The sequence below is a fragment of the Globicephala melas genome, chromosome 11 (genome assembly GCF_963455315.2).
Source record: "Globicephala melas chromosome 11, mGloMel1.2, whole genome shotgun sequence".
NCBI classification, from domain to species: Eukaryota; Metazoa; Chordata; class Mammalia; order Artiodactyla; family Delphinidae; genus Globicephala; species Globicephala melas.
This window is the reverse complement of record NC_083324.2, coordinates 83,415,371-83,442,526: the sequence shown is the minus strand read 5'-3', so window position 1 is coordinate 83,442,526 and position 27,156 is coordinate 83,415,371. Positions and strand designations below refer to the sequence as shown.

The window sequence follows — 27,156 nt, the reverse complement described above, 5'->3', positions numbered from 1 at the left end:
TTCTTGTCGTCTTTTCAACAGGTGATTTTACTGGGAAGGGGGAGAAACGAGATGGTTGGAGGGCTCTAGTCATCTAAAGATGAGGTACTCTAAACTAAAGATGCATGTGCTGAAGAAGGGAAACAGATACTGAAAGAGAGGAAGGAGAACTCCAAACTTTCCAAATAAAGCTCCATTCAGTCTCTCTAAATACATGCTGTGCTCTCTTTAATTCAAGTAAGGACTGGTTATGGGTCATTATCACACACAAAAGGAAAGTGGTTTAAAGGAGTGCTGTTTGGAACGCAGGTACAGCAATGGGCTCTGAAGCCAGAGTGACCTGTTTTGAAACTCAGCTAAGTCCCTTAGTAGCTGTGTGATCTTCAGTCTGTTCTTCAACCTTTCTTCAGCTCAGTTTCTGCACTGGCAAGTTGGAAATGAAATGCCTTCACAGTTGTTGTGGGTATTCAATGAAAATGTGTTGAAAAGCACTTAGTAGAACACCAGCACTAAGTAGCTATGCAGAAAATTTAGCCATCCTCGTTACTGCAAGACATGGCATGATGTAGTTCCAGGGAGCCGGGCTTTGGATGCAAACCTGGACCCCTTCACCTACCAGATCCAGGACTTCACACACAAGTTACATGGTTTGAACCTCTTCAAGTCTCGGGTTCCTTATCCATAAAACTGAGATAGTAGCTGCCTTGTGGCACTGTTATGAAAATTAAATTATACCGCATGCATAGAGAATTTAGTATGGTGCCTGGCACATAGAAGTCCTTAATCAGTGGTAGGCACAATTTGCTAAAACCAGTTTAAGTGGCAGGGGATGTGTGATTAAGCACATTAAGTGCTTAGTGTCTTAAGACACTAAGAGGCAAATTTTAATCCGTAATTCCCTTGAGGGCAGAAACATCTGTCTACTATATGCCTAGTCCTCCATATATTGAGGGCTAGCCCATACAAAAAGATGTGCTGGGGCTTCCCTGGTGGCGCAGTGGTTGAGAGTCCACCTGCCGATGCAGGGGACACAGGTTCGTGCCCCAGTCCGGGAAGATCCCACATGCCGCCGAGCGGCTGGGCCCGTGAGCCATGGCCGCTGAGCCTGTGTGTGCGGAGCCTGTGCTCCACGACGGGAGAGGCCACAACAGTGAGAGACCCGTGTACCACACACACACAAAAAAAAGATGTGCTGATCCACCTCACATAAAAAACACAACAAATTAAAATGACTATAAACATTTTCAAAATATGAACCTCTGCATAGGTGTTAAATTAAAATGGGAGCTCAATAGGGAACAGCTAGTAAGATGTTCGAAAATATAATGCATCTGTCTTCACATTATGCCAATTAACCTAATGCCCTTACTCCTTTAAAACTGTAACTGCCAATGACCAATGTGCCATCCAGTGAAAAGCTTTAGTTTCTTTTTTGCGTTTAATCATTTTAGGTATTTGTTTTCAGAAATTAAATAGAAAGATGTAAAATGAGGTGACCGTAATCTCGAAGGTTCCTTCTACTTTGATTTCTGTTATTCTCATTCAAAATATTAAAACTCAATCCTACAATAGACCCTTCATTCTGAAATGACTCACTTAAGAATACTGGGTGATTCCCTAAACAAAGGAATTAGCAGAGTGAAAGGCTCTGCTTTATGATTCTATTTAAAAGAAGGTTAATGTGAGCTGATTGCTTTCAATGCCTCCGTAATTAAAAATATACTACAATCATAGCTTCTTGGAGATGGGTTAGAAACCTATTTAACTACTATAAATTACTAAAATTCTACTTAAGGATCTTATGGTTTGAGTTCCGTGGAGGAAGACAATTCTCTATTCACTACGGTACCTTTTTAAAAATTTATTCCATTAAGAGGTTCAATACAGCTTCTCTTGTAAAATTTTCAAATAGTAAAGCCCTAACTTTGCTCACAGCTGTGCTGCTATAATATACAGTAATAGAGCCTTTCCTGAATGAGTAAGTTCAGAAGTTTCAAGATAAGGAGTGGATGTGTGAGTTGCAAAATCCCTGTACTTTAAGTATCTATCTCCATGACCCTGTGCGTATTTTATCCAAACCTAAATAAACCCAACCAAAAGTGTTCAATTAAAAAACAAAAATATTAAGGGATGGAGAGTGAGGAGAGACTTCATTGAAACGACTGCCAGTTATTTGGAGAACCACATTCCTCAGGAATATTGTACACTTAGCCCAGTGCTTGGAGATAGACTTAGACTTGCTGAGTGAGTGATTCTGCTCCCTCCCTGATCCCGTTTCCCCTCAATATTACATTTAAGCTGCAATATTATTTGAATTGTAATTTTAAGAGTTAAAGCTCTTTTTTTTTTCTATTTCTGAATGAGATCACTAATAATAGTCTAACAGGATGAAATATGTTACATAGGGAGGAAAAATTACTTTTACTCTGCCCTCTGCCAACTAAAACATTGTCACTTGCCATCTGGTTCCAAAGGAATGACGTCACTAGCCACTGCCGTCACTGACCTTCAACACACCCTTAAAGGAGTTCAGGGTGGAGATGAGGAATGAGGCAGGCACTCTGTGCTCCGGGAAAAACTGGCAGAAGAGGCCTTCAGATAGTTAGATATTTTAAGGAGAAGACTTCATGAGCTCAATTGCTTGCATCTCCTTATATCTAGAAAAGCACTAAAATCATTAAGAGAGACAGCTGCTCCTTGCGACTAGGAGCAAGCCTCTGCCAAAATGTGTGCTTGACCACACGTACCCCCTTCACTAAAATTGATGTAATACTGACCTTCCCTCCTACCTCTTCAGAACAGTTCCTCAGAGCTATCTGTGAGGCCATATCCCAGGCTACAGTCCTCATTTTGCCCCCGATAAAACTTAACTCACAACTCTCACACTGTGCTTTTTTTATTTCAGTCAACACCTCTCATGTTTAGTGACTGGGGTTTGTGAATCAAACTGACAAAAAATTAACAGGGGAAAAGGTTTATTCACATGCACATGGAGGCTTCACAGAAAAGAAGTGAAAACCCAAAAAAGTGGCTAGGACTGGGGGCTTATATACCATTTTAACAAAGGGTGATACACTGTAGAAAAGTGAGCAGACTAAGGGGAGGAGTCGGGGCTTCTAGGGGTGGTAAATTGCTGGATGGTAAATATGTGGGCGAAACTAATGGAAGATAAGGGTTATTTTGGTGAGGTTTGTTTATACAGTCTTAAGTCAGTGCCATCTCCAGTGGTAAGAGCCTTCCCCGGTGATTAAGTGTTGTTCTCTTCCTGGTATGGGAGGGGGACACAACTTTACAAATGAAATTTTATGCTCTGCTTTTAGGCAGAAAGGGAGAGGAAGGAGAGTTCCTCCCATGTCTGCTGTTTCCCAGTGGTCTTCAGCTCAAAATAAGTCTTAAGCCAAAATGGCATGTATTGGGGCAGCACACTCACTTTAAAAACAACCGCGTAGCAATAAGTGAAGATAGTAGTGGCTTCGTTCATTAGCCACTGGTCTGTGCTTTAAGCGCAAGTGTCATTTGAGAGGCTTAATTAGCAGGCTCAAGTCCTTTGTGATTCGCTAGGTTTTGACCCCAGTTCCTGGCAGCCTTCCTCTCCCATCCTCTTGACTGCATCTGATAATCTCTCACCTGAGGGAGTAAGGGGTGGGGGGGGGGGTGCGATGAGTGGTGAAAGATACCAACTGGCAAAAGGAACCTCCAGGCAAGTTGGAATCCACTGAGTTAGAGGTGAGTGTAAACAGGTAACCAAGAGGAAAGAGGCCAATATCAGATTGTCAAGTCCAGGTTACAGGGCCAAAGGAAAAGAGAACAAGGCCAAAGGTCAACAGAGAGTGGACTGAGTCACAGGCCCTTGTCTGCTGCCAGTATTGATGGCTGACTAAGGTATAAGTGGCCCCACTGTGCTTAAAAGACAAGGACCAAATGAACCCCACAGAGGTAAGAGGTTTGCAAATATTATACACTCCCTCCTTATGGCAATAAAAAATGTGTTCTGAATATTCATATACTCTATGCATTAAATTTTTAAAGGCATGTTGTGCCTTCTAGTGCTACAAGGCAAAAGTTATTGGTGGTACAATTATAACACACACAATATGCACACACAGATATATACAAAATATGTGAACAATTCTTTAAAAAGACTGCTTTAGAGGGCTTCCCTGGTGGCGCGGTGGTTGAGAGTCCGCCTGCCGATGCAGGGGACGCGGGTTTGTGCCCCGGTCAGGGAGGATCCCACATGCCGCGGAGCAGCTGGGCCCGTGAGCCACGGCCGCTGGGCCTGCGCGTCCGGAGCCTGTGCTCCGCAACGGGAGAGACCACAAGAGTGAGAGGCCCGCGTACCGCAAAAAAAAAAAAAAAAAGACTTCTTTAGAATGGAAATAATACAAATTATTCTGCAAAATGTCATTTTCCAACTTACATTCCAATCCTTACACCTATCCTATTAATTCAGCACTAAAAAAAAAAAAAAAAAAAAAAACCAGAAAATATAAATCATACCCCTAAAGCCCTACTATACCAGACATCAAATTACATGGCATGATGATGCATAATTATGGCACTTTCAAACAGCATTTGAGAGTGTGTCACAAGTGATGAAAAATGTAATTTATTTCTACTGACAGATATTAATTGCTCTGTGTTAGAAAATGTTTGAACCATTACTGATAAGCAAAAATGGTAACATAAATGCCTCAAAAACAACGGCAAGGGAAGAGGTATAGTTCTAATCATAAAAACTCCCATAGCATAAGGAAAGGCAATTTCTCAAAGAGGACATCTATTATTAAAATTTGTAAGTCGTTGCCATGACACAGTAGGAAGAGGCTCAAATGTGAAGTCACTTCCAGCAGGTCTAAAGTGTTATTAATCTCTTATATAGCACTGGCTAATTGGGGTTTAGGATTTTGCCCTGTTTCCTCAGCAAATTGTCTTTGTTAAGGCGAAACTGGATGGTTGCAGGGGAGCTTTCAGAACGAACAGGAGCGTATGTACAGAACAGATTATTCCTTTAAAATTGAAACCGAAATGGTCACAAATGAATTTCACTTGCGGTTTAGCAGGGCCGTGCTTTTCCCCTGTTACTACTAGGGCTACTATTACTGTTCGTTGATTTCAGTCTGTTACTTTAGAGATTATGAAATTGGGGCAGCAATGTTAGGTGATGCTGGCTTCCATAGCTTGTGTGGCAAACAGAAGTCATCAGAAATCTCATGAAACTCTGCTATCTTCAAGAGAATTCTAGGTGAGCTCCTTCGGTCTGCCAACTCCATTGCCGCCCAAAACCTATGTCAACAACCACACCCTTTTCATTATTAGAGTCTGTTTAATCTAATCCACACCTGTATAGCCTTGCTTCCAACTCTCTGGTCTTGGGCACCATTCTGACACCTTGTGTCTAAATTCTGCCCCACATCCTTACATCTCTATTTCTGTCAATAGCACTGCTAGTCTCTTAGAAAGCTAGGCGGGATTTGTTGAATTATCATTGAATCCACCTTAACCCATCCTCTAAGACTCCTGATTAATCTGTTACCACCTTGCTATGCACATTACCATCTCTAATCACATAATTTTTTCCAGGGCCTTTCCAGACTCCTTCCAGTCCCATCCTGTACACAGACATCAGAGCATTCTCCCTAAAACACTACTTTCACCACATCAGAACTCTGTGTGCATACTCATTCTCTCCAACGCTTTGCCTCTGTAGCTGCAGAATAATTTCTAAATGCATTAGCTTGACATGTAAGGCCCTTTATGATCTGACCTCAGCCTACCTCTATGGACCAGGCTACCATCACTTTGCTAACTAATATTGTTCCCTCTAGCTAGTGTGATCTGTGAAATATAAACACAGAGTAGTTAAGCTTTCTTGCCTCTGGATTTTCACTCAGGCAAATTCCCTGTGAACTCACATCCTTGTTTCCCATTTTTTTAAATTTCAGCTCAAATTCCAGGTTCTCTGCAAAACCATCCCAGCCCATAATGACTGTCTTCTTCTCCCTACTGCACTCATGCAGTTTGTATTACATCCTTCCTTATACTGTCCAATCTCTTTAAGTGGGGCGTCCTGATTCCAACCAGATCACAAGCCCCCAAGGGCATAGACTATGTCAAATATTTCCAGAATCCCATAACCTATGCTCAATGAATGCCTGCTGACAGAGCTGTCTGATCAACTTCTTTAACAAGTAGAATCCAAAGGAAAGGGAGAATGCCATGCTGGCCTACAGAGCAAAGCGACAGAACCAAAGGGATAAGGGACAATGACTGGAACCAGAATTTTAAGTAGAGGATAAGACAGAGCTGAATGAAACCATGTGGAAACATATACAAATTCAAACACAGCTAGACCAAAAGAGGAAGTCATGGTAAAAGCAAACAAGAGAGCAAGAGGATTTAATGGGCAAGAAAGTGGTAGAGTGGTGACCATTTTGCAGTGTATACAAGCACTGAATCATTATGTTGTACACCTGAAACCGATACAATATTAGCTGTCAATTATATCTCAAAAAAAAAAATTTAATGAGCAAGAAAATAGAAAGCAGATCGTAAGGGTAGGATGAACCTGGAGCCATTCCAAAGCCAAAGTACAAAATTAAGAAACCTCACCTACCTGACAAATACAGGACATGGCTCTCAGCAGTGACAGCACAGAAACATTTCTCAAGGACCTCGGGAATTGTTACCAAGTTTGGCGCTATGCTGAGTCACTAAGCAAGTCTCAACAATTTAAAGAGATTGAAATTATTTAAGTATGTTCTTTGACCACAGTGGAATTAAGCTAGAAATCAAAAAAGATACTAGAAAATCCAAAAATTTACTGTTTTGAAATTAAGTGATACCATTTGAAATAACCCTGGGTCAAAGACAAAATGACCATGGAAATTTTTTAATATTTTCTATAAATAATGAAAATAAGACAAAGTAAAACATGTTGGATACAGCAAAAGCTCTGCTTAGAGGGAAATTTATGATTTTACATGTATATATTAGAAAAAGGACTGAAAATCAATGTTCTAAATAGCAATCTCAAGAACTTAGTAAAAGAATAAGTTAAACTCAAAGAAAGGTGAAGAAAGGAAATAACAAATATGAGGGCAGAAATTAAATGAAAAATAAACAACATATAACAGAGAAAAATCAACAGGGTCAAAATTAGTTATTTTAAAAGAACAGTAAACTTGAAGGACCATTAGCAAGACTGATTATGAACAAAGTTTACCAATATGGGGGAGTGATAAATAGTACATTAGTATAGATCCTACAGACGTTTTTTAAAGACGATATAAGAAATAACTTTATACCAATAAATTTTAAAATTTAAGTGAAATTAACTTTTAAAACGTAACTTACCAAAACTAACACTAGAAAAGATTAAGAAGCATAAATATCCCTAAAGCTATTAAAGAATTTTAAAATTCACATAAAGAAAATTCCAGGTCTAAGTAATTACAGCAATGAGATACAAAAAGGACAAAACATCATAGACAATTTGTTTACTCCAAAAATACAGTTAGTTTGATATCCAAAAATCAATATAATTCACCACATTAGAAGAATAAAGGGGGAAAAAGCATAAATATCATTTCAACAATTACAGAAAAGCACTTAATATGATTCGAAATCCATTCCAATTTTTAAAAAGTCTCAGCAAACGAAAAAGGAAACTTCTCTAATAAATAGAACCTCCTAAATCTGATAAAATGTATGAAAACTTAGACTAAACATCATTCTTAATGGTGAAATACTGAAGGCTTTCCCCTTGGGATTAAGAACAGAATAAAGTTGTCTGCTATCACTAATTCTATTCTATTTTGTACCAGAAGTATAAAAAAGTAAGGAAAAGGGCTATAACAGTGAAAAGAAAGAAATAAAACTGTCATTATTTGCAAGCAAAATGACACTGTATTTAGAAAATCCAAAATAAATCACAAAAACTATTTTAAGTGTTAGGGGAACCACTGACCAAAACCACTCACCCTGGCCAGGCAAAGACAGTAACAATTTGCATGAGTTATTTTATGACGGGAGATCCTGGTAAAGAACACGGAACTAACAAGCCACCGTCAAGTAGAAGAATACGGGAAAGGTCAAAAGGAGAGAGGAGACACCACTCCACATTTCCTACCAACCTCCCAGAATCCACCTTGCTGGAATCCATCTTGGCTGAGCGGTTCCGCTCGCCACCAGAAAGGACCCTGAGTCAGAATGACTGGCCAGAGACAACCCGGAAACTAATCCCATCACCATAAAACTTGAGACTGCGAGCCACATGGCAGAGCAGTCCTCCTGGGTTCCCTTACCCTCCTGCTCTCCACCCGGGTGCCGCTTCCCAATAAAGTCTCTTGCTTTGTAAGCACATGTGTCTCCTCAGACAATTCATTTCCAAGTATTAGACAAGAGCCCACTCTTGGGTCCTGGAAGGGATCCCCCTTCCTGCAACCTAAGTAACAGTTAAATTTAATACTGTTTCAGAAAACAATGTCAAATATATAAAAATCAATTGTATTTCTAATAAATCAGCAACAAATAATTATTAAATTTAAAACAACAGTATTTATAACTTCACCAAAAAAGCATAGAATACCTATGAATAAATCTAATAAGAGATATGCAAAATATATAAAACATAAGTGAGAAAAATTAAGAAAGACAAATAAATAGAGGGACATACCATGCTTATGTACGGACTCAATATTTTAAAGATTGGTCTATAGATTCAATTTGATCCCAATTAAAATCCCAGCAGGTGTTTTTGTGGAAATTGGGAAGTGGATTCTAAAATGTACAGACAGTCTTAAAGAAGGACAAAATAAGCTGAAAGCTTTATCTTAACTGATGTCAAGATTTATGATAAAACTAAAATAAAGACAGTGTTTCACAAGGATAATAGACCAATGGAACAGAATAGAGCAGGCATAACTGGATTCACACATAGATAAACATCGAATTTAAGACAGAGGAAAATGATGAAATTTTCAAGAAATGGTACAGCATCGACTAGATATCCACATGGAGAAAAACTAATCTTGACTCCTACCTCATACCATAGACAAAAATCAATTACAGACGGATTGTAGCTTTAATAGCAGAAAATAAAACAATGAAGCTTCCAGAAGAAAACATGAGTCAGAATTGAATTGAAATGTAGGGCACCTAGCTGGTGTTGGTGAATTGGAGAGATGGTGTGGAAGAGACACCACGTACTTGGTGTCAGGGAAAAAAACACAAAACAAAACACCTCGCACAGATGATGTTCTATTTCTTGATCTGGCTGCTGGTCACGTGGGTCTACTCAATTTGTAAGAATCATCAAGATGTCAACTTATGATTCGAGCACTCTTCTATATATATGCTATGTGTCCATAAAAAGTTTTTTTTTAATGTGCCCAGTGTAGACCAGTGTGTGTGTCTGTGTAGCCACTCACTCTTCTGGGAGACAGTGGGATGCTCAAGGGAAGAAAAGGATTTCCAAAGATTCAGACATTTCTGCTGCTTGGAGCTTAGGAGAATAGAGTGAGTAGCCTGGGTCTGTGTATGAACAAGAGAGGGATTCATCAGGAGGCTGACTGAGCCTTTGTAAAATTTCGTTTCGTGGGAGGGTAAGGGGGGACTCAACTGATAGTTATGCCCCACCATTTAACGTGAGAAATGAGAAACGTAAATAATCTCTAATCCAAAGTGGCTTTTAAATCCTCTGTTAATGGAAAATCCAATATCATGCAGATAGCACTACACAAAGAATAATTTCGCATTAGAAACTGAGTAAAATTCATCAACTCAGTTTGGTTTTAAGAGCCTCCATTTTTTAGTGGTATCTTCGTAAGGCTGTTAGCTTAGCAGCACAGTGCACCGATTCAGGGGCCATCCGACCACGCTGATTTTTTTTAATTAAATTATAACAAGATTAATTTTTCAGTTTTCCCCACATAGAGCCATATATTGCACCTCGGCTTTAATACTGATTTCTTAAGTCAAGTAAGCAGTCTTTTCCCTAACCTATTACCTCTCCTTGAATTTAAACAAAAATGTCTCCATTTACATGGATGTATATCTCCTTTGCCTGGGCACTGTAGCAGGCAGAGACCTTGTTAATCTCTAGGCCACTGGGAGATGTTTGGTTAGAAAATCTGTTTTAATCAAGCTAACTTTGATTAAGAAATATCATCATAAATAATTGCAATGCCTAAATTCGAATAAAAGCACAGCAAAAAAAAAAAAAAAAAGGTCACACAGTGTTTGGAAAAATTCCGTCATTCTCTCATCACACTTTACAGGGAGCTAACTGCGTGTAAGGAACTGAGCCAGATGCTGGAGTCATGAAGATGAATAAGGCAATGATAAGGAGGAGTCCTGGCTCGCAAATTGTTCAGGGACCAGTGGAGAAGGGCGACGTAACGCGCGCTATGGCAAAGTCACGTACTGCTATTGCAGCCCGAGAGGGGGAAGGCTCAATGCTGAGAGTGTCAGGACCAATTTGACAGAAGGGATGATGCCACTGTGAGTCTTAAAGAGAATAAAGTTGATGGGAACCAGGAGGGTATTCTAGGCACATACAAATGACGTGGCCACAGCTCATGCCATCAAGAAAACTCTCAAAAGTTCTGTACGCCCGACGTGCATGCAGGAGGCTGGTGGAAGATGAAGTTGGAAAGAAAGGCCATGAAAGTGAGAAGCTCCTGAAGGAGTTTCATTAGAAACAGTTTTGCGGTTTTAGGACATTGCTGGCAGAGTTATGAAGGGCAGACTGGGAGGGCGCTCAGGAGACCTAATCTAGAAGGCTGCCGGGGTCTGCGTGAAACATACAGAGCTTAAATCAGGAATGACCAGGCGAGGAGGACCAGATTCAAGAGACTCTAAGAAGGTCAAACCTGTGCAAATTAGCCCTGATTGAGTGTGGAGAATGAGGGACATGGAAAAGTCTAGGCTGACTCTAACGATGACAGGATGAAAATGATGGGAGAGGTAATGTGGAGGGGATTAGAAAGGAATGGGGCAGGGACGGGTCGTGTCCCGAACTTCCACGCCAGCTGGCAGAAGCCACAGACTCCCCCTCTGGCCCCCACCCACCAACACGCATCACTCCTGGGTTTCTGGCTCCATGGGACACTGAGAGAAGGAATGAATGAGGAAAACTAAGTATACAGAGGCAATTCAGAGTTTGGGGAATTTTTTTGAACATGTGCATGTAGGGTGCCTGTGAGAAATCAAGGTAGAAATTGCAAGTAGTCAGAAATAGGACCCTTAGTCTAAGAAAAGTGGTTGAACCTGGAAACAAATTCCAATGTCCCGTCCGTAAGGATGCATTAAGGGCGTTTCCTAGCAAGGGATACATAATAATGAAAAATGAAAGTCGTTCGGTCACTTTAAGGAAAAGTCACAATTTTTATTGTTTTTATGGGCAATGGCCTTTAGTGTAAACTGTGATGTTCACTGCTCCCTAATTCCAGGTACTAAATAAAGTTCCTCATTTCTGACTTGGAGATCATCTCAAACTAATTCCTATCTCCTTACATAGATATTGCTATTCACCACTAGCCTCTTCAGGCACTTTGTACTTTATAAAAGTGTTTTCACATTCATTTTCATTAATGTTCCATTATGATGAAAATGCTAAATAACCATAATCGTGCTTTTAAATTATAACCTAAGGGTGAACCTGGGAATAAAGTCTAAAGAGAATTTGATGATTCTCTCAACTAATTTCTAAAAATTAAACAGCCAACCTGCCTCACAAATGAAAAATTGCCTTATATCCATCTACCTACTACAGAAACTTTTTATTCCTTTGTCCCTTCTGTCTGAGGCTTGCTCAGAAAATAAAAACCCCTGAGGGGTGAACTCATCCATCTAAATGCTATCGAGTGCTGTCGTAATTAGATCTGGAACTCTGTTTAAGTTAGCAAACGTTACCAAATTGAAAATGTAATAAATCTCAAACGTGCGAGGATGGAAAGCACCAGAGAAAACATGGAGACCATTTGTTAGTAATGGTGCTTATTGGTTCCTTTTAAGTTTTTGTCCTGGGTGGCTAATCTTCTTGTCTCCTAGAATAATGACAGCCCACCCCATTCATTCCCAAATTAGATGAAATCATTGAGAACTTCGGTGCCAGTGAGGGGTAAAAGATGGTATTCTTTTATTTAATTGAGAAAAACAGTCATTGTTCCCTTTTGCTCCTAATGCATTCCTGGGCTAGTCTGACATGGGAACCGTCTATGCATTCAATTGGATCTTTTTGGTAGTTTTACAGTTACAGAGGAATAGTCATTCATTTTCAGACTGCAAAATTTTCACCTCATACGAAAAACAATTTTAGAATTCTGAACTATCATTTCCTTCGAATCCCTCACTAAGTACAGTTTAAATCAATTTTCTTGCTATGATTTTTTGGTGTTCAATTTCTCTACAGAATGACTCTGCCTCTGTTTTTGATCTGAGATGTTAATGCATTTTTACCTTTCCTGCTGCTGTGCACACAAGGTTTATAACACTGCGCTAGGGACAATGTCTGGAGGAAGATCATTGCGCTGATGTGAGTTCAGTGCCTTGCATTTGGCCTTAGCTTTTTGTTGTTGGTGGTGGTGGTGGCTTTTTTTGTCTTATAAATGAATTTATTTCTTAAATTTATATAACATCGTGGCCCTGTAGGTAGATTTTTTTTCTTATTAGTTATCTATTTTATACATATTAGTGTATATATGTCAATCCCAATCTCCCAGTTCATCCCACCACCACCACCACCCCCTCCCTTGCTTTCCCCCCGTGGTGTCCATATGTTTGTTCTCTACATCTGTGTCTCTATTTCCGCCTTACAAACTGGTTCATCTGTACCATTTTTCTAGATTCCACATATATGTGTTAATATGGCCTTAGCTTTATATAAAATAGACACGGAATCACTCCAACACATTTAGGCTGTAGGCAACTGTAAAGTCTGATTAGGGAAAACTCTAATCATGGGGAAAACTCTAAACTTGGGGGCAAAGGACCTTGTTCACAGGCTGTGATATCTTGGAAAGAAATCGCTGTCATTTATTAAATGCCTTCTGGCTTGCTGAAGACTGCAAGACACTAAACCTTTCTGCACTTTGGTCTTTGGCTCTGTAAAATGGAAATTATGATTTCCATTTATGAATAATATGATTTCCACTTAGGAATAATACCTACTCCTCAGTGTTTGTTCCATGAAACAAGTGAGGTAATTAGAGGTACAGGTGCTAACCAAAGGTTTTTCATTTCTACTTCTTCATGTCCTCTTCCTGTACTTGCTCCTTAACAGTCAGGTTTGGCCCTTCTCTTCTCAATCTGTGGGTCCTTCCTGGGCATCTTCTCCTTTACCTTGGCTTCAGCTCTCACCTATTGGCTGATGACCCCCAGATCTCCAACTGCAAGGGGAGTCTTTCCCTTTCCAGCTGATCCATGCACACCTCCACCAAATGCCAGGTAGGTCCCTCTAACTCACCGGGTACAGCCTTTCTCTCCTCCTGAGCACATTCCCTGAGAGTTACTGACACCAACCATCCCCCTTGTTACCCAGGTCAAATACTCAGTGTCCCCTTGGATCCCACTGACTCTCTCCCACCTTCCCAGATGGTCTCAGGTCGTATTGCCTATCTCCTACGTACTTCTCAAATTTGTCCTCTCCTCTCTATCCCACTGCCAAAGGCTATCAAGTCCACCATCATTTCTCTCCTTGTCTACAACAGGCCTTCTAGATTCCCCTATTTCCAAGAAATCCTCCTCTGATGTCCTGCCCATAACCTCGTAGCCCAACCCAGAGGTCTAGGGCAGCTTCGCTGGACAGTTCCCATACACTCCCAGGCCTTCCTGCCTCAAGTTCCCGAGTCTCTGCCCTAGGCCTTTCTCTGGCCACAGAAGCTTGTTCAGCCTGAGTGTGGGACAGGCCAGAGTACTCAGTGAAACATGGTTTTTATTATGGCATTTTTAAGGGAATGAAACCTTGCCCAACTTCACAGAAACAATTTGGTATTATCATCTACTTGTATAAATTAAGAATAAATGGATAGCTTTAAACCAACAAAGCTCAAAAGTACGCTATACATATTTTCTCTTTATCTTTATCCCCATTGTGATAGCATGCTGCATGGTGATTTGCAATAAAGATTATATCTTTTTTCAAGAACAACTAGGATAACTGAGAAGAATAAAAGTAGAGTTCATAGAAAAAATAGCCACAGTGTACAAAGGAGTCACAGCACATTATATGAGTGGAGAAATACCTCTCCCCTGTCTGGTAGTACCAAGTAGTAGTAGTAATTCTGCCAGACACCGTATTAAACACATTTAAGCAGAAATGGCCTTGTTCTCGGGTACTGTGCTGCTACTTTCTAAATAGGCAAAATTGACATGGAGCCCCAGGAGATGACTTAGTACCAAGGAGGAACAAATTGTCCATGCTCACAACATAAACACATTTGGTATTTATGCGCAGCAAATAGAGTTTGTTCATGGAAATGGAGAAGGAAATTTTTCTTCTTCCTCAAGGAAAATGTCTCGATAAAGATATAATTACAATTACCCGAAGTAAATGTGTAAGTGCTAAGGTATTAGCATACAAGAGAGAAAATGGAGTTGCCCCACCGATTAGCAAAGTGTGGTACATAGTAAGTGCTCAGTAAATGTTTATTGAAGAAGTGAAAGTGGTGTTCTAGAAAAGGGGGTGGGTTCATAAGTCTAAGGGAAGGGGAAGGAAATTCAGACGCAGTGACGGGCTTGGGATGCAAGAGCTTAAGTCCTAGGATATTCAAATAACTATTAAAAAATGGGATTTGGCCGTTTGATAAATAAACTAAAGGTCAACCTCAAAAATATCCACCTTCTTCAAGGTTCCCAAACCCTGAAAAAAGTAGGTTTGGTTGCTGAAGACTCATCCCAGCCTGGTATATACTAAAGACCCATTATTATACCACATTGCGGAAGAGGAAAATCTCCTTGCTAGTAATAATAACTCCTACCACCTACAAAACAAAAAGAGCTCAAATCAACCATTCTCATTTACAAAGAGAATATGAAATCCTGAAAAATGGAACAGGGAAAAACGGAACTCCTCAAAATCTCTCAGATAAGCTTCAGCATGGACTGTGATATGTCAACACTCTTCACCAAAGGAAGACAGGTCGAAGCACTTACACACGAAAGCCTCCCTCCCCTGGACTCCTGGCATCAGTGCCCTACAACTGCATGAGGTTGTCACCTCTTAGCCAGTGTAGGCCAGCATGGCAATTTCTAGAAATCATTAGCCATTGATATACCCTTTGACTCTGGGAAAACTGGTTTCTCCTCTTTTTCCCCCTTTTGTAAAACTAGGGAAATGCTGTTTACCTAATTCTGAGGATTTGTAGATGAGGCCTATAAAATATCAGATTAAAATCCATAGTTGAGAGGTTCTAAAGCATCTAAAGTATCAGAATAGTACCATTACCCAGTGTTTGGAATTTGTCACCCTTAATTTCAATTGTCACCACAAATGTAGGCATAATGGACCTACACACACACACACACACACACTCAACACTGAGTGCTACTCTGAGCAGGATACTCTGCTGGGTGCTTGTCTGTGTATCACGTGTGAATAATGGCCGAGGAGCTGCTGATAGTCTAATGGACCAAGTCCCCATCCTGGTTTTATTTCACCACAGGGCTGGCAATAGGAAGAGGAAGTTGGGGAGGGCGGAAGGGTAGTAAATTCCACGGCTACTTCTTCCTGTCACACTGTCACCTCCCACCATCAGCATCTCACAGACATTCCTGTTATCAGACCCCTCCCGAACCAAGTCTAGGTCTGGGCCCTACTTCAGAACCTATGATGAAATGCCCGGCCCGGGTAACCTAATTTTAGTTTCTCCCTGAAAAGTAGAAGAACTACACTTCAGAAACTCCCCATTGGTTTGGATCCACATTTCTCTATGATAAGGTACAGAGAAGTTCAGAGCTAACTTCAGAGGCAGCGGAATCAAGGGAATGCCGTGAAATTTGTCTGGGTCCTTGATGGGCACGGAAGGAGAGAGGAGCTACTTAGAAGTAATAGGCAGCATCTATGAAAAGGGAGTTTGGCAAGCCAAAGCCTCAAGGCAGGGGAAAAAATCAAGATGAGACACTCCATACACCATTCTCTTTCAGAGGATCAACTGCTACAAGAACCTCAGTCTGGACCTCAGTGTCCCCACCCCTATAATTCCAGGTCCAGCCCCTCAACCTCTGCCTTTCTCCTCAGACCCAAACCCCATGGGATCCCCAACCTCAAGACTCTGGCCGACACCAAGAATTTGACCTGGGGCAGCTCTGCATCCCTGGGCACCAGGGTAACGCGAGTTTCTGGCATTCAATATGGAACTTCTAGTTCATTTCCCACCAGGAGCATTACGGTACGCTGCAGCTACCTCCACGGCGCCACGAGTACAAAGCCAGAATTAAGACGCGTTATGGGTTAGATAGAACTGTACGGGCTACTTGTACGGAAAATGTGATGCAATTACCAAAATACCTACTTAAAACAAATTTCTGCAGTAAAATCTTCCAAAGGTTTGGAAATACCTACACAATTCAACAGCTCACAAACTTCTCCTTCTGAAAACAAAGAGTATCTTCACATCCCAACCCTCAACTACATGAGAAATAGCCCCCAAGAGAAGTTTACTGCCTCAACCTGACATCAGCTGGAAAAGAATGCCTTTCTCACAGTGCTGCTCCATCCAATGTACAAAGTGTGTAAGAGGGCAGGATATGAACAGAATCTTTTCTAGAAAGGGCTAGGTTCTTACTCCTCTCAACCTGAGATAAACATCTTACTGGTATTCAGCCAGCCTCTAATTTCTCAATATCCCAGCTGAAAGTGAGAGTATATACAGGCATACCTCATTTTACCGTGCTTTGCAGATACTGCACTTTTTACAGATTGAAGGTCAGTGGCAACCCTGCGTTGTCAGACGATGGTTAGCATTTTTTCGACAATAAAGTATTTTTTAATTAAGGCATACACACTGGATTTTTTTAGACATAATGGTATTGCACCCTTAGCAGACCACAGTATAATGTAAACATAACTTTTATATGCACTGAGAAATCAAAATATTTGTGTGACTTGCTTTATTGTGTTATTTGCGTCATTGTGGTAGTCTGCAACAAAACCCACAATTGCTCCAAAGTATGCCTGTATTCCTAAACTAATTTTTATTACTAGAATTTGAATAGCACAATAAAACCTCAAGGGATTACTAAGACTCCTGCTTTGTGAAGTCATCTTGGTGCCTTCTTATATACTTTCCTCCGGTACAGGACATCCTTAGTGGGTGATACTTGGGAGAGCACATTTGGAAAACATGCTTCCTGTTTTTATCTTGAGTCTCTTGGGACTGCGAACCGTGCAAGTGCCTGAGCTGGCTCATCAGCTGAACCAAAGAAGCTCAAGTTTCCATGTCCCCTGATCTGACTCTGAGGATGGACCGCAGTAATGCTTCATGCTGGGGGCGACGCAGCAAACCATGTGCAGTTTGTAGCCATTAGGAAAATTCAAGAGCATGACTGCCCAAGGGCAGTCACCCAGCAAGGTCATAATATTCAGACACCCATTCCCGGCACTGCATCTGCTCCCTATCATTAATCAGGAGTCTAAACATCACACGTTCCTTGGAAACAATCAGTGAACGATACTGGGAGCAAGCTAGGAACTGCATCAAGGGTACTAATCCGTGTGTGCACACGTGCACGCCCACACATGGAAACAGAAAGAGAATCACATCCTTCAAAATAAAACAAGTCTTGGGAATTCACTGGCGGTCCAGTGGTTAGGACTCTGCCCTTTCACTGCAAGGGGCACAGGTTTGAAGAGAAAACAGGTCTTGTTTTTCCTTACATTTTAATACTCTGCTTTTAAAAAAGTATTTATAATTATCAATACCGCATAAACCATAGCGATAACAGACCGGGATATTTTCTCTACAGATTTCCCAATATTCTAAGGAGCCCTAAACCCACTATACTTCCTGTGTTCCAAGGGGTCTAAAAAACACTAATTTTTTTTCATGTAAAAAATTATTTAAAATATCAACGAATACAATCAATCCTAAAACACTATACAATATTTCAAAGCAATCATCATTACAGCTTTGCTCAGAGAGGAGAGAATAGCTAGGTAACAGCCTCTAAAACCTATCTCAAGGCACCACTCAGGTGGAAAGTGCAAGGAAAACATACGCTGGTCAGTTAAGCTGGCATTTAAATGCAGCACTAAAAATGCATTTCACGCCCAACTTCATCAATCACCAACCAATCTTACTTTGCATCTTGGCTACCAAAAGAAAATGGGATTTGTTTCCCTGAAGAAATATGTCACTGCTCTGCTTGAATTATTAAGCTTTATTATTACAGAGAGAAACTGAGTCGGAAAAAAAGAAGAAACAAGAAAAAGAAATAAAATTAGACCCAGGTTGCCATCTACAGACTGTTATCAGCACTGCTCACTCATGAAGCATTAGATATCAGAGTATCAGTAAATATCAGCAGTAAAATAAAAGGATAAATGTATGACTACAATCGTAATGATAAAAATCATGATAGCCTACAAAGTCTCCTTTTTTCCAATTAACGTGAGAACACTAAAGAACACTGGTCAAAAATTTGCACAATTTAACATACGCTAGAAAGGAATCATCGATATGCATCCTAACTCTTAAAATTTAACACTTAGAAATAAAATTGAATAGATTACTTAATTCCAAATTTTTAATATTTTTAAGCAGCAAAGACTGTTTCATCTCTATAATCAAATTCTTGCATTTTTTATGCCATATTTGTATATATTGAGAAATGATTACCACAGTAAGTCTAGTCAACATCTGTCCCCACACATGGTTACAAAACGCTTTTTCTTGTAATAACTTTTAAGCTCTACTCTCAGCAACTTTCAAATGTGCAATACAGTATTAAATTCTTGCACTTTTGATTCACTGACTCACCATACACCTTCCCTTTCATTTTGCTTCAAGTCCTTATTGCTTTTCCCTTTCTAAGGAATAAGAGCCCTCTGGAGGCATGAATGTCCAAAATCGCGCACTTGGTTCTAATTACTAAAACAGATGTCATTACAGCAAAAAGCAACTGCAATAATAAATGAATATGGAGGCTAAAGGAGTAATAAAAAAGAGAGAGAGATAAAGACAGATACTTTTGATAACATAACACAGAAAATTTCTATAGCCAAAGACATCTGGAGGGAGATCTGATAAGGAGAAATAGCTCAATTTTCAAAAGTAGGGATTTAAGCTAATAAACTTATCAAGTGATGATTTAATCTCATAAACTACACAAAACCTTTTTTTCATTTTCCCTGGGAAAATTGTTTTTGGAAGCCAAGATTCATTTTCCAGGTCATATGTTCTCTCCATCAAGATGAAAAGATACAAAATGCTTCGTCTAAACTCTTATATATGCTTCTAGATCTGTGGTATAAGCCTCTTACTGGGGAAAAAAAAAAAATTCCCCAAACCTTCATGTGAAAGACAGCAGCCGTAGTTCTATGTTAACACTGAGATACAGCAGTGAAAAACCTATCATCTGCACATTATAAAACTAGATTGCAAAATGTACACTTAACATGGACAATTAAAACAACTGCAGGATTCTCTAAAGACACAGTAAGAACAGCTGAGGGCTCCTACCTTTTCTTAGCACTTTAAAAATGTGACTTGTTTCCGTGGTCAACATGTTTTTGTTACTTTGACCCCCACAGATACAACTATTGTTGGAAACTATTTGTGAATTTCTATAAAAACAAAAACACTGATGGGGAGGTGGGATGAATTGGGAGATTGCAATTGACATACATACACTATTATGTATAAAATAGATAACCAATAAGAACCTGCTGTATAAAAAATAAAATAAAATTCAAAAAGAAATAGAGAAAAAAAAGTAAGTAAAAAGAGTGGATATATGTATAACTGATAAACTTTGCTGTACAGCAGAAACTAATGCAACATTGTAAATCAACTATACTCTAATAAAAAATTTTTTAAAAACACTGATAATTCAACTTTTTAATAAAGTTTACTTTCCTGTGAAACACGGAAATGCTGATTCAGCCTCTTGTGTTCCCAAGTTTCCACGAATGAAATCACCTGAAGAGATGATGGTCCCCTTTCTTTTGAGGGACAACTACTGAATCTAACTAAAGACTTTCAAAAAATATATTGGAAGTAGGAATTGGTATTTTCATAAGCTAGTAAGAGCCTTGCAAAAAATAAAAAAGTAGCACTTTATAAGAGCCTTTAATCAAAAATAATTCATGAAGAGTTTAACATGAGTCCTGTTTCTTAGTGGGTTTTAGAGTATTACAGAGACTTATCTATTTTGTAACTTCCATCATTCATGCATCAATATTTATTAAGCGTCTCATCTGTCAGACCTGTGCTAATTGTTGGGGACTGAAAACAAAAAAAACAATAAGACATAGCTCACAGCCTTGGGAGTTTCACAATCTAGTATATGCTGATTAAAATAAACCCTCTATTCTTTTTTTTTTAATATTTATTTATTTATTTGGCTGCACTGGGTCTTCGTTGTGGCATGCGGGACCTAGTTCCCTGACCAGGGATCAAACCCAGGTCTCCTGCATTGGGAACGCTGAGTCTTAACCACTGGAGCACCAGGTTAGTCCCAACCCTCTATTATTTTTAATGCTCATGGCATGGCATGCTTTTCCAGCCTAGCTTTTTCCTTTGGTGCCTACCATACAACAAGCATTCAATAAACATCCTTTGACTGTATTTTACTGGCCTCCCTGTTTCAGAGTCACCAGAAAGGATTGCACAGACTTAAAGGCAAAAGCAAAACTTTGAAGATAAGTCTTAATATGAGCCCATATGTTGAAGAATGCTAACGGGGCTAAAAGAAGTTAAGTGACTTGCCCGAAGTCGAGAGCAGAACTGGGACAAGAATCTAGGATTCTCAACTTCCAGCTAATCTCCACCATTTAAATCTCTGAAGATTTTAAAACCCCTCCACTTTCTTCTCTATGGAATTGGCTCCTTCCATTTCACCTGTTCTTTTAACTTAGTCTCACACATTTTTCTTCTGAAACTTTAATCATCTGAGCAGCATCTTCTAAACACTCACACAAGTTCATGGTGTCTCCTCAGCTGTGAAGCCCACTTGAGCTGTAATTCTAATGTGACACTTCATGTGGACTTTGAAGTGAGCTGGAGCTCCCAGCTGGAAGCCAAGCTCTGGCCATGAATCTGAAACTTGATCCCATTCATCCTTTCCAGGGCAGCCTGGCATGTCTTCCAGTGGGGGTAAGTGGATCCCAGGGGGAGGGAGAAGCTGTCACTCCTCCAGCCTTGTCCCAGCCAGACCCCGGCCCACAGCATCACTCCACCCTCGTGCGCTCACCCCACTGAGACCATGCTCCGAGTGAAGCCGAAAAGAGCTTGTCTTCACAAAAAACTAACATGAAAAGTTCACAATTCTTTTGGCACTCACCCTTAGTTTATCACACTTTTACCTTGAAATCTTGTACTAATGCAAAATGTTTTAAATTATTTTATACCATCTCTCGCCTGGTCATGCAAGACACGTAACTAACTTGGTACATATTGTTTATTGGTAAAGTTGTGTGTGTGTGTGTGTTCTCTTGGATATCAGTAAAATCGGTGAAATATCTTTTTGGAAAAAGTGATCTGTGACTAAAAGCAATTCGTAATGAATATGAACAAGGGTTGTATATACACAAATAAGAGAGATCAACAGTGGTTGGCAAAAATGTTAATCGAGCCCTTTTAGCTGGAACACAGGATGGTAAAAGTTACCTTTTCCAATACGACCACTCAAGACATATTTTACCTCAAAACACGTGTCCTTGGGACTTCCCTGGTGGTGCAGTGGTTAAGAATCCGCCTGCCAATGCAGGGGACACGGGTTCGATCCCTGATCCAGGAATATCCCACATGCCGCGGAGCAACTAAACCCATTTGCCACAACTACTGAGCCTGTGCTCTAGAGCCCACAAGCCACAACTACTGAGCCCATATGCCACAACTACTGAAGACTGTGCGCCTAGAGCCTGCGCTCTACAACAAGAGAAGCCACTGCAATGAGAAGCCCATGCACCGCAACGAAGAGTAGCCCCCGCTCGCCACAACTAGAGAAAGTCCATGCGCAGCAACAAAGACCCAAAGCAGCCAAAAAAAATTTTTTTTGATAAAAAATTTAAAAAGCACATGTCCTCGTAGCAGAATCTCTAATTACAAATAGAAATTAAGCATGAAAAACAGCAGCATCTCTCACACGCAGAAAGTCTTCTTTGAAAACTCTCATATAGGACAATAAGGAGTCTTTTCTGTAGGCCCAGGAAAACAAATGGATCTATTTACAAATTAAAATTGTATCACAGCCTTAAGATAATGATAATCGATAATAACAATATAATAATAATAACAACAAACTTACCACTGTTCGGAATTGTTTGCGGCGAACTCTTTAACTTTACATTCTGTTTCCCTTTCGTGGGTTTTTCTGAATTCACATCTTCTTTTTTCCCTTTCCTCTTTGGAGGCTGAGGAGATGAGTTGTCGCTGGATCCGACTGTTGACTTAGATTGGCGATCATTTCCCTACATGGCAAAAGATTAGACCCTTACTATCGGCTGATGAACTCCCTAAGCGATTAGTATTCAGTACAAGTCACTAACTAGTGGTAAAAAGGGCAGGGGCGGGAGATGGGGGTATTGTACTGATTCTGCTGCTGTCCACTACCTACGTTAACTCTTCTTGGTGACAGAGGAAGGGTCTATCAGAGGAAGGAGAATAAAAATAATAGCACTTGACAATAGTTGAGTACTTAATTGTACCAGGTGTTCTATGAAATTGTCTCACTCAGTCCTCATAACCTGAGAGACAGGTACTGTTATCACCCCATTATATACACAAGCAAATGAGGCTTAGTGGTTAAGCCTGCCCAAGGTCAGCCAGCCAGCAAGGAGCAGAGCAGGTCCGCTGTCTTAACCTTCCTCTCCCTCCTGCACCTTTCAGAAGAATCAGCAGCCAGCAATTGGATGAGGAATAATGACAAACCCGTTTGATCAGTTAATCTAGAAATACCTTCTTAACTGGTCGTCACTGTGAGTGTATCGGTATCATCATACAAGCACTGTGCTTGTAGAAATCCTCTGATATTGACTCATCTGTTGGTGACTGCCATGGTCTCTATGAATCACAAACCCAGAGCAACACAGACACAAGCAGCTCAAGACCACATGCCCTTCATTCCTGCAAGGCGGCCCCCAATGATCACACTTTTGGTGGTTGCCTCTGATTCCCGTGTGCCTCTCGAAACGAAGACCTTGCATCTGCAAAGTGAGCTTCTCAGCACGAAGGTGAGGTTGAGTTCAGTGGCTCCTGTCACTGGCCCATATACAGCTCCTGGGGAGCCACACAGAATCACTACAGTGGTGGCTACTGTACCCAAGGAACAGCTGTGCTGATACTCAGCCACTGCTTGGCCATTGCGAGAAGCACCCTCCTAACAAGACAGCCTTGGCCTTCAGACGCTCAGATGCTACACTTACCTGAGTGTGTAAGGCGTGAGGCTGCAGGTAGTAGAAAGAATGCACGTTTTAGAGACCCAAAATACCCATGTCAGGGCCACTGCACTGCCACTAACCACCTATGGGACCTTGTGGTAACTAACTCCTACCTTCTTTGAGCCTGAATCCTTATCAATTGAATGGGGTCGATGTGCCTGCCGTGAGGTCCATCATTAGGATGAAATGGTAACGTTTATAAAGTAATGAGTACAGTGCCTGGCATGTAGTTTTGTTCAAAGACTATCAGAGTGCTTCCTTCAAGAGCAGAGAGTTAATATCTTTTTCTTAAAAATCACACCAAACTCACACAATATTGGGTGCAATCTTTATGCAACATCTGTAGTATGCTAGTATCTGAAAATAAGTGTAGCAATATTAAACAAACAAATCTGCCTAGAAACCTACTATAACTGCCCATTTTAAACATTTATATATTCAGTCATCCAGAAGCATTTAAATAGTTTTAGCTATCACCCAATTAAGAATAGAAAAATTCACAGCCTTACAAATGAAGTTATTTATGCTATTTTGTCATAGCCTACAAGAAAATGAATTATGCATAAATTTATTAACATTATGAAAACTTGTCCAAACCTATACACTTTTTTTGCATAATTTAATTTCCTATTCCAAATGTAATTTAAACATACAGTTTCCATTTAATTATTGCATTAACTGCAACCAGAGTTGGGTTTTTTTCTTTCCTTTTCTTTAATGATTCTTCCTCACAAGGCCATAAACTTTCAGGCAGGAAAAATGGCTAATGTGATTATAGAAGAGATTCCAAAACCATCATGTGAGAAGAAACCAACGCCCAGGTCTCACATTCTAGTCTATTTGCAAACAAGTCTATTCGTCCCAAGATTCTAAAACTTTAAAAGCCTTGAATGAGAGGAGTAACCCTTCTAGCAAGCCTACTAGAATGTTCAGAGATGCTGTTGAACTTTCAAGGACTGAAATGAAACTTAAAGAATGAGAAACTCTGGATCTCAGCATAATGGTTTTTTACCACTCTCTGGGAAAACTCTTATTCACAAAGGGGTAAAACAAGGGAGAAGCAGATGCCCCATCCTGGAGTGTCTGGGGATTCATATAATTTTAAAAATCAGGGCTTCCCTGGTGGCACAGTGGTTAAGAGTCCGCCTGCCGATGCAGGGGACACGGGTTCGTGCCCCGGTCTGGGAAGATCCCACATGCCGTGGAGCAGCTAGGCCCGTGATCCACGGCCGCTGGGCCTGCGGGTCCGGAGCCTGTGCTCCGCAACGGGAGAGGCCGCAACAGTGAGAGGCCCACGTACGGCAAAAAAAAAAAAAAATCAACTCTGTTGTTGAATATACAGGAAGTTCTGATTTACTACACCGCTATTAGGGACACTCAAAAGGGCGATTTGGGAGCATGAAGAAAGACTAGTTGATTCCAATAACTATATGAGGCATGGCTTTGGTGATTGACACTCATGCAATCAAATATTGATTAATGACTAACTGCCAGGCACTTGGTGAGTAAGAACTAAATTAAACTGAGTAAAAAGGAAGAACTGTTTTGTAATTTGAAGACGGGAAAGAATTTAAATGCTTTTCTTTTTAAAAAAGAAAACATGTTGTATAGCACAGGGAACTCTACTCAATATTCTGTAATAACCTAAATGGGAAAAGAATCTGAAAAAGAATAGGCATATGTATATGTATAATTGAATCACTTTGCTGTACACCTGAAACTAATACAACATTATAAATCAACAATACTGCAATATAAAATAAAAATTAGAAAAAGAAAATATTGATTCATCTAAAAAAATGAAATAGATATATAATAAACAAAGATATAAATAAATTATATAATATAAATTATATATACTCATTTATATAGTTAATTATATAAATTATAGATAATATGTAAATAAGTTATAGAGAAAGGGAAGGGCAAAGGAATGGAGAGATGGATTTTCCTTTCTTTTCTGAGACTTCTGCATGTGACTCGTAACTTGGATACATGGATAGTCATTGCTATTTGTGGGGCATAGGGAATAGGGGAGTTCTGCCATCTCATAAGAGCTATGATAGTTGATAAGACAATATTACTAAGTACCTCTTGTGTGCTTAGTACTCATAACCCCAAATATTTACCAAATGTATAGATAGGTATTATTATCACTATTTTACAGATAAAGGAATTAACTTTCTCAAGTTTACCCAGGTCTGATTTTTCCGCTACACTGAACCTTCCTAATACCCAAGACACTAGAAACAGCTATTATACAGAATGGTTCCCTAAAAAAGCTACCTGGAAGTAACAGATGATGACTTTTTCCCAAAGTAGAAGAAATCAAGAAGCAGCCAAATTTTACAGCGTGTCCCATGTGAAAACTAGACCCCATGTGACACTTCAACCACTGTCCTGCCTTTGCCACACACACATACCAAAATATCTGATAGGAATAGAAAACCTCTGGCCCAAACAAACAAAAAACTACAAAGAGCCCTTTGATCACCCCTCACTCTACTGAAACTGGGATTTTTTCAGTAATTCCCTAGGCTCTTTCCAACAAGATCCAATCAACTCAGGTTTCTTTCATTATCAAGGTAGACTCATTTTCAGCCCCCATGAACATGTGTCAAAGACATATGGGCCATAAAGCATCAAGTTTAAAATAATTTTGTGACGGATTTGCCACACACAGCAGCCTTCACAGTGTGTGTATTTCAGCGATGCACCCAGGAGACCTTCTGAGCAAGGGACCAGACCCAGACTTAGGCTGGCATTTCTCTCACTGCGCATCTAGTGATGGGAAGTGTGAGAAACCCTTTTATCCAAATTGGACCCCGTTTCCCAAAGGGCAAAATGGAATTTGGGAAGCATTTGTAATTGACCTTGCTTCACCGTGACTCTGATCATGCCGTTTTCTTACCAAAACCTTAGCAATTACGATATTTGAACCTGTACATTACTGATCACAAGATACATCAGCCACATGGTAATAAGGACAACTAAAGACAATTTAACGTCGTCTTTGGCTCTTTCAAATACGTCCCTGATTTTACATCTCTTCCACTAGAGGGTGCTTGGATTCCGTGTGGTGAGACCTCGCAGCTAGAGAACAGCCTCCCGCCGGTGGGTTAATTTTTCAAACTTAATAGGACTTCAGAGGATTCCTTTTGTTTTCAAGGCTAGAATCACAAGGTAAAATTATTCTTAATGTGCTCATCTCTGTGACTCCCCAGTCTGAACAGGGGTAACTTCTGGCATTCCCTGGCTGTTTTGAAAGGGTCTGGTGGACCCCCCTGAACCCCCCAGCCCTGTTACCCACACTCCCTACCACAAGGGTGGGGCCTCGCGGACACATCACCCCTGCACAGCAGGGTCCTCTATGCAAACTATGGCAGCTTTCTCTCTCTCTCTCCTTTTTTGTTTGAAGTTCTATCAGGCCCCCACTCACACTCTCCTTCATGCTGCAATACAGCTATTCCTAGAAGGCGGTGTGGAGAAATGATTTCCTAAAAATCCAGTTGTGTCCCCTTTGATTTGCATCACGGGTTCAGAGATGCCTTCCCTTTGATTGGACAGTAGTTCCG

General features: G+C 40.3%; 1 protein-coding gene across 1 annotated transcript in view; it reads right to left on the bottom strand.

Annotated features, from left to right (window-relative positions):
* The window catches only part of DCDC2 (doublecortin domain containing 2), a 155,518-nt gene that overhangs the window by 67,617 nt on the left and 60,745 nt on the right, over window positions 1–27,156 (bottom strand). The window contains exon 7 of the mRNA XM_030881182.2: window positions 22,450–22,612. Within this exon, the coding sequence (XP_030737042.1) occupies window positions 22,450–22,612 (163 nt within the window). The remainder of the gene's footprint in view (window positions 1–22,449; window positions 22,613–27,156) is intronic.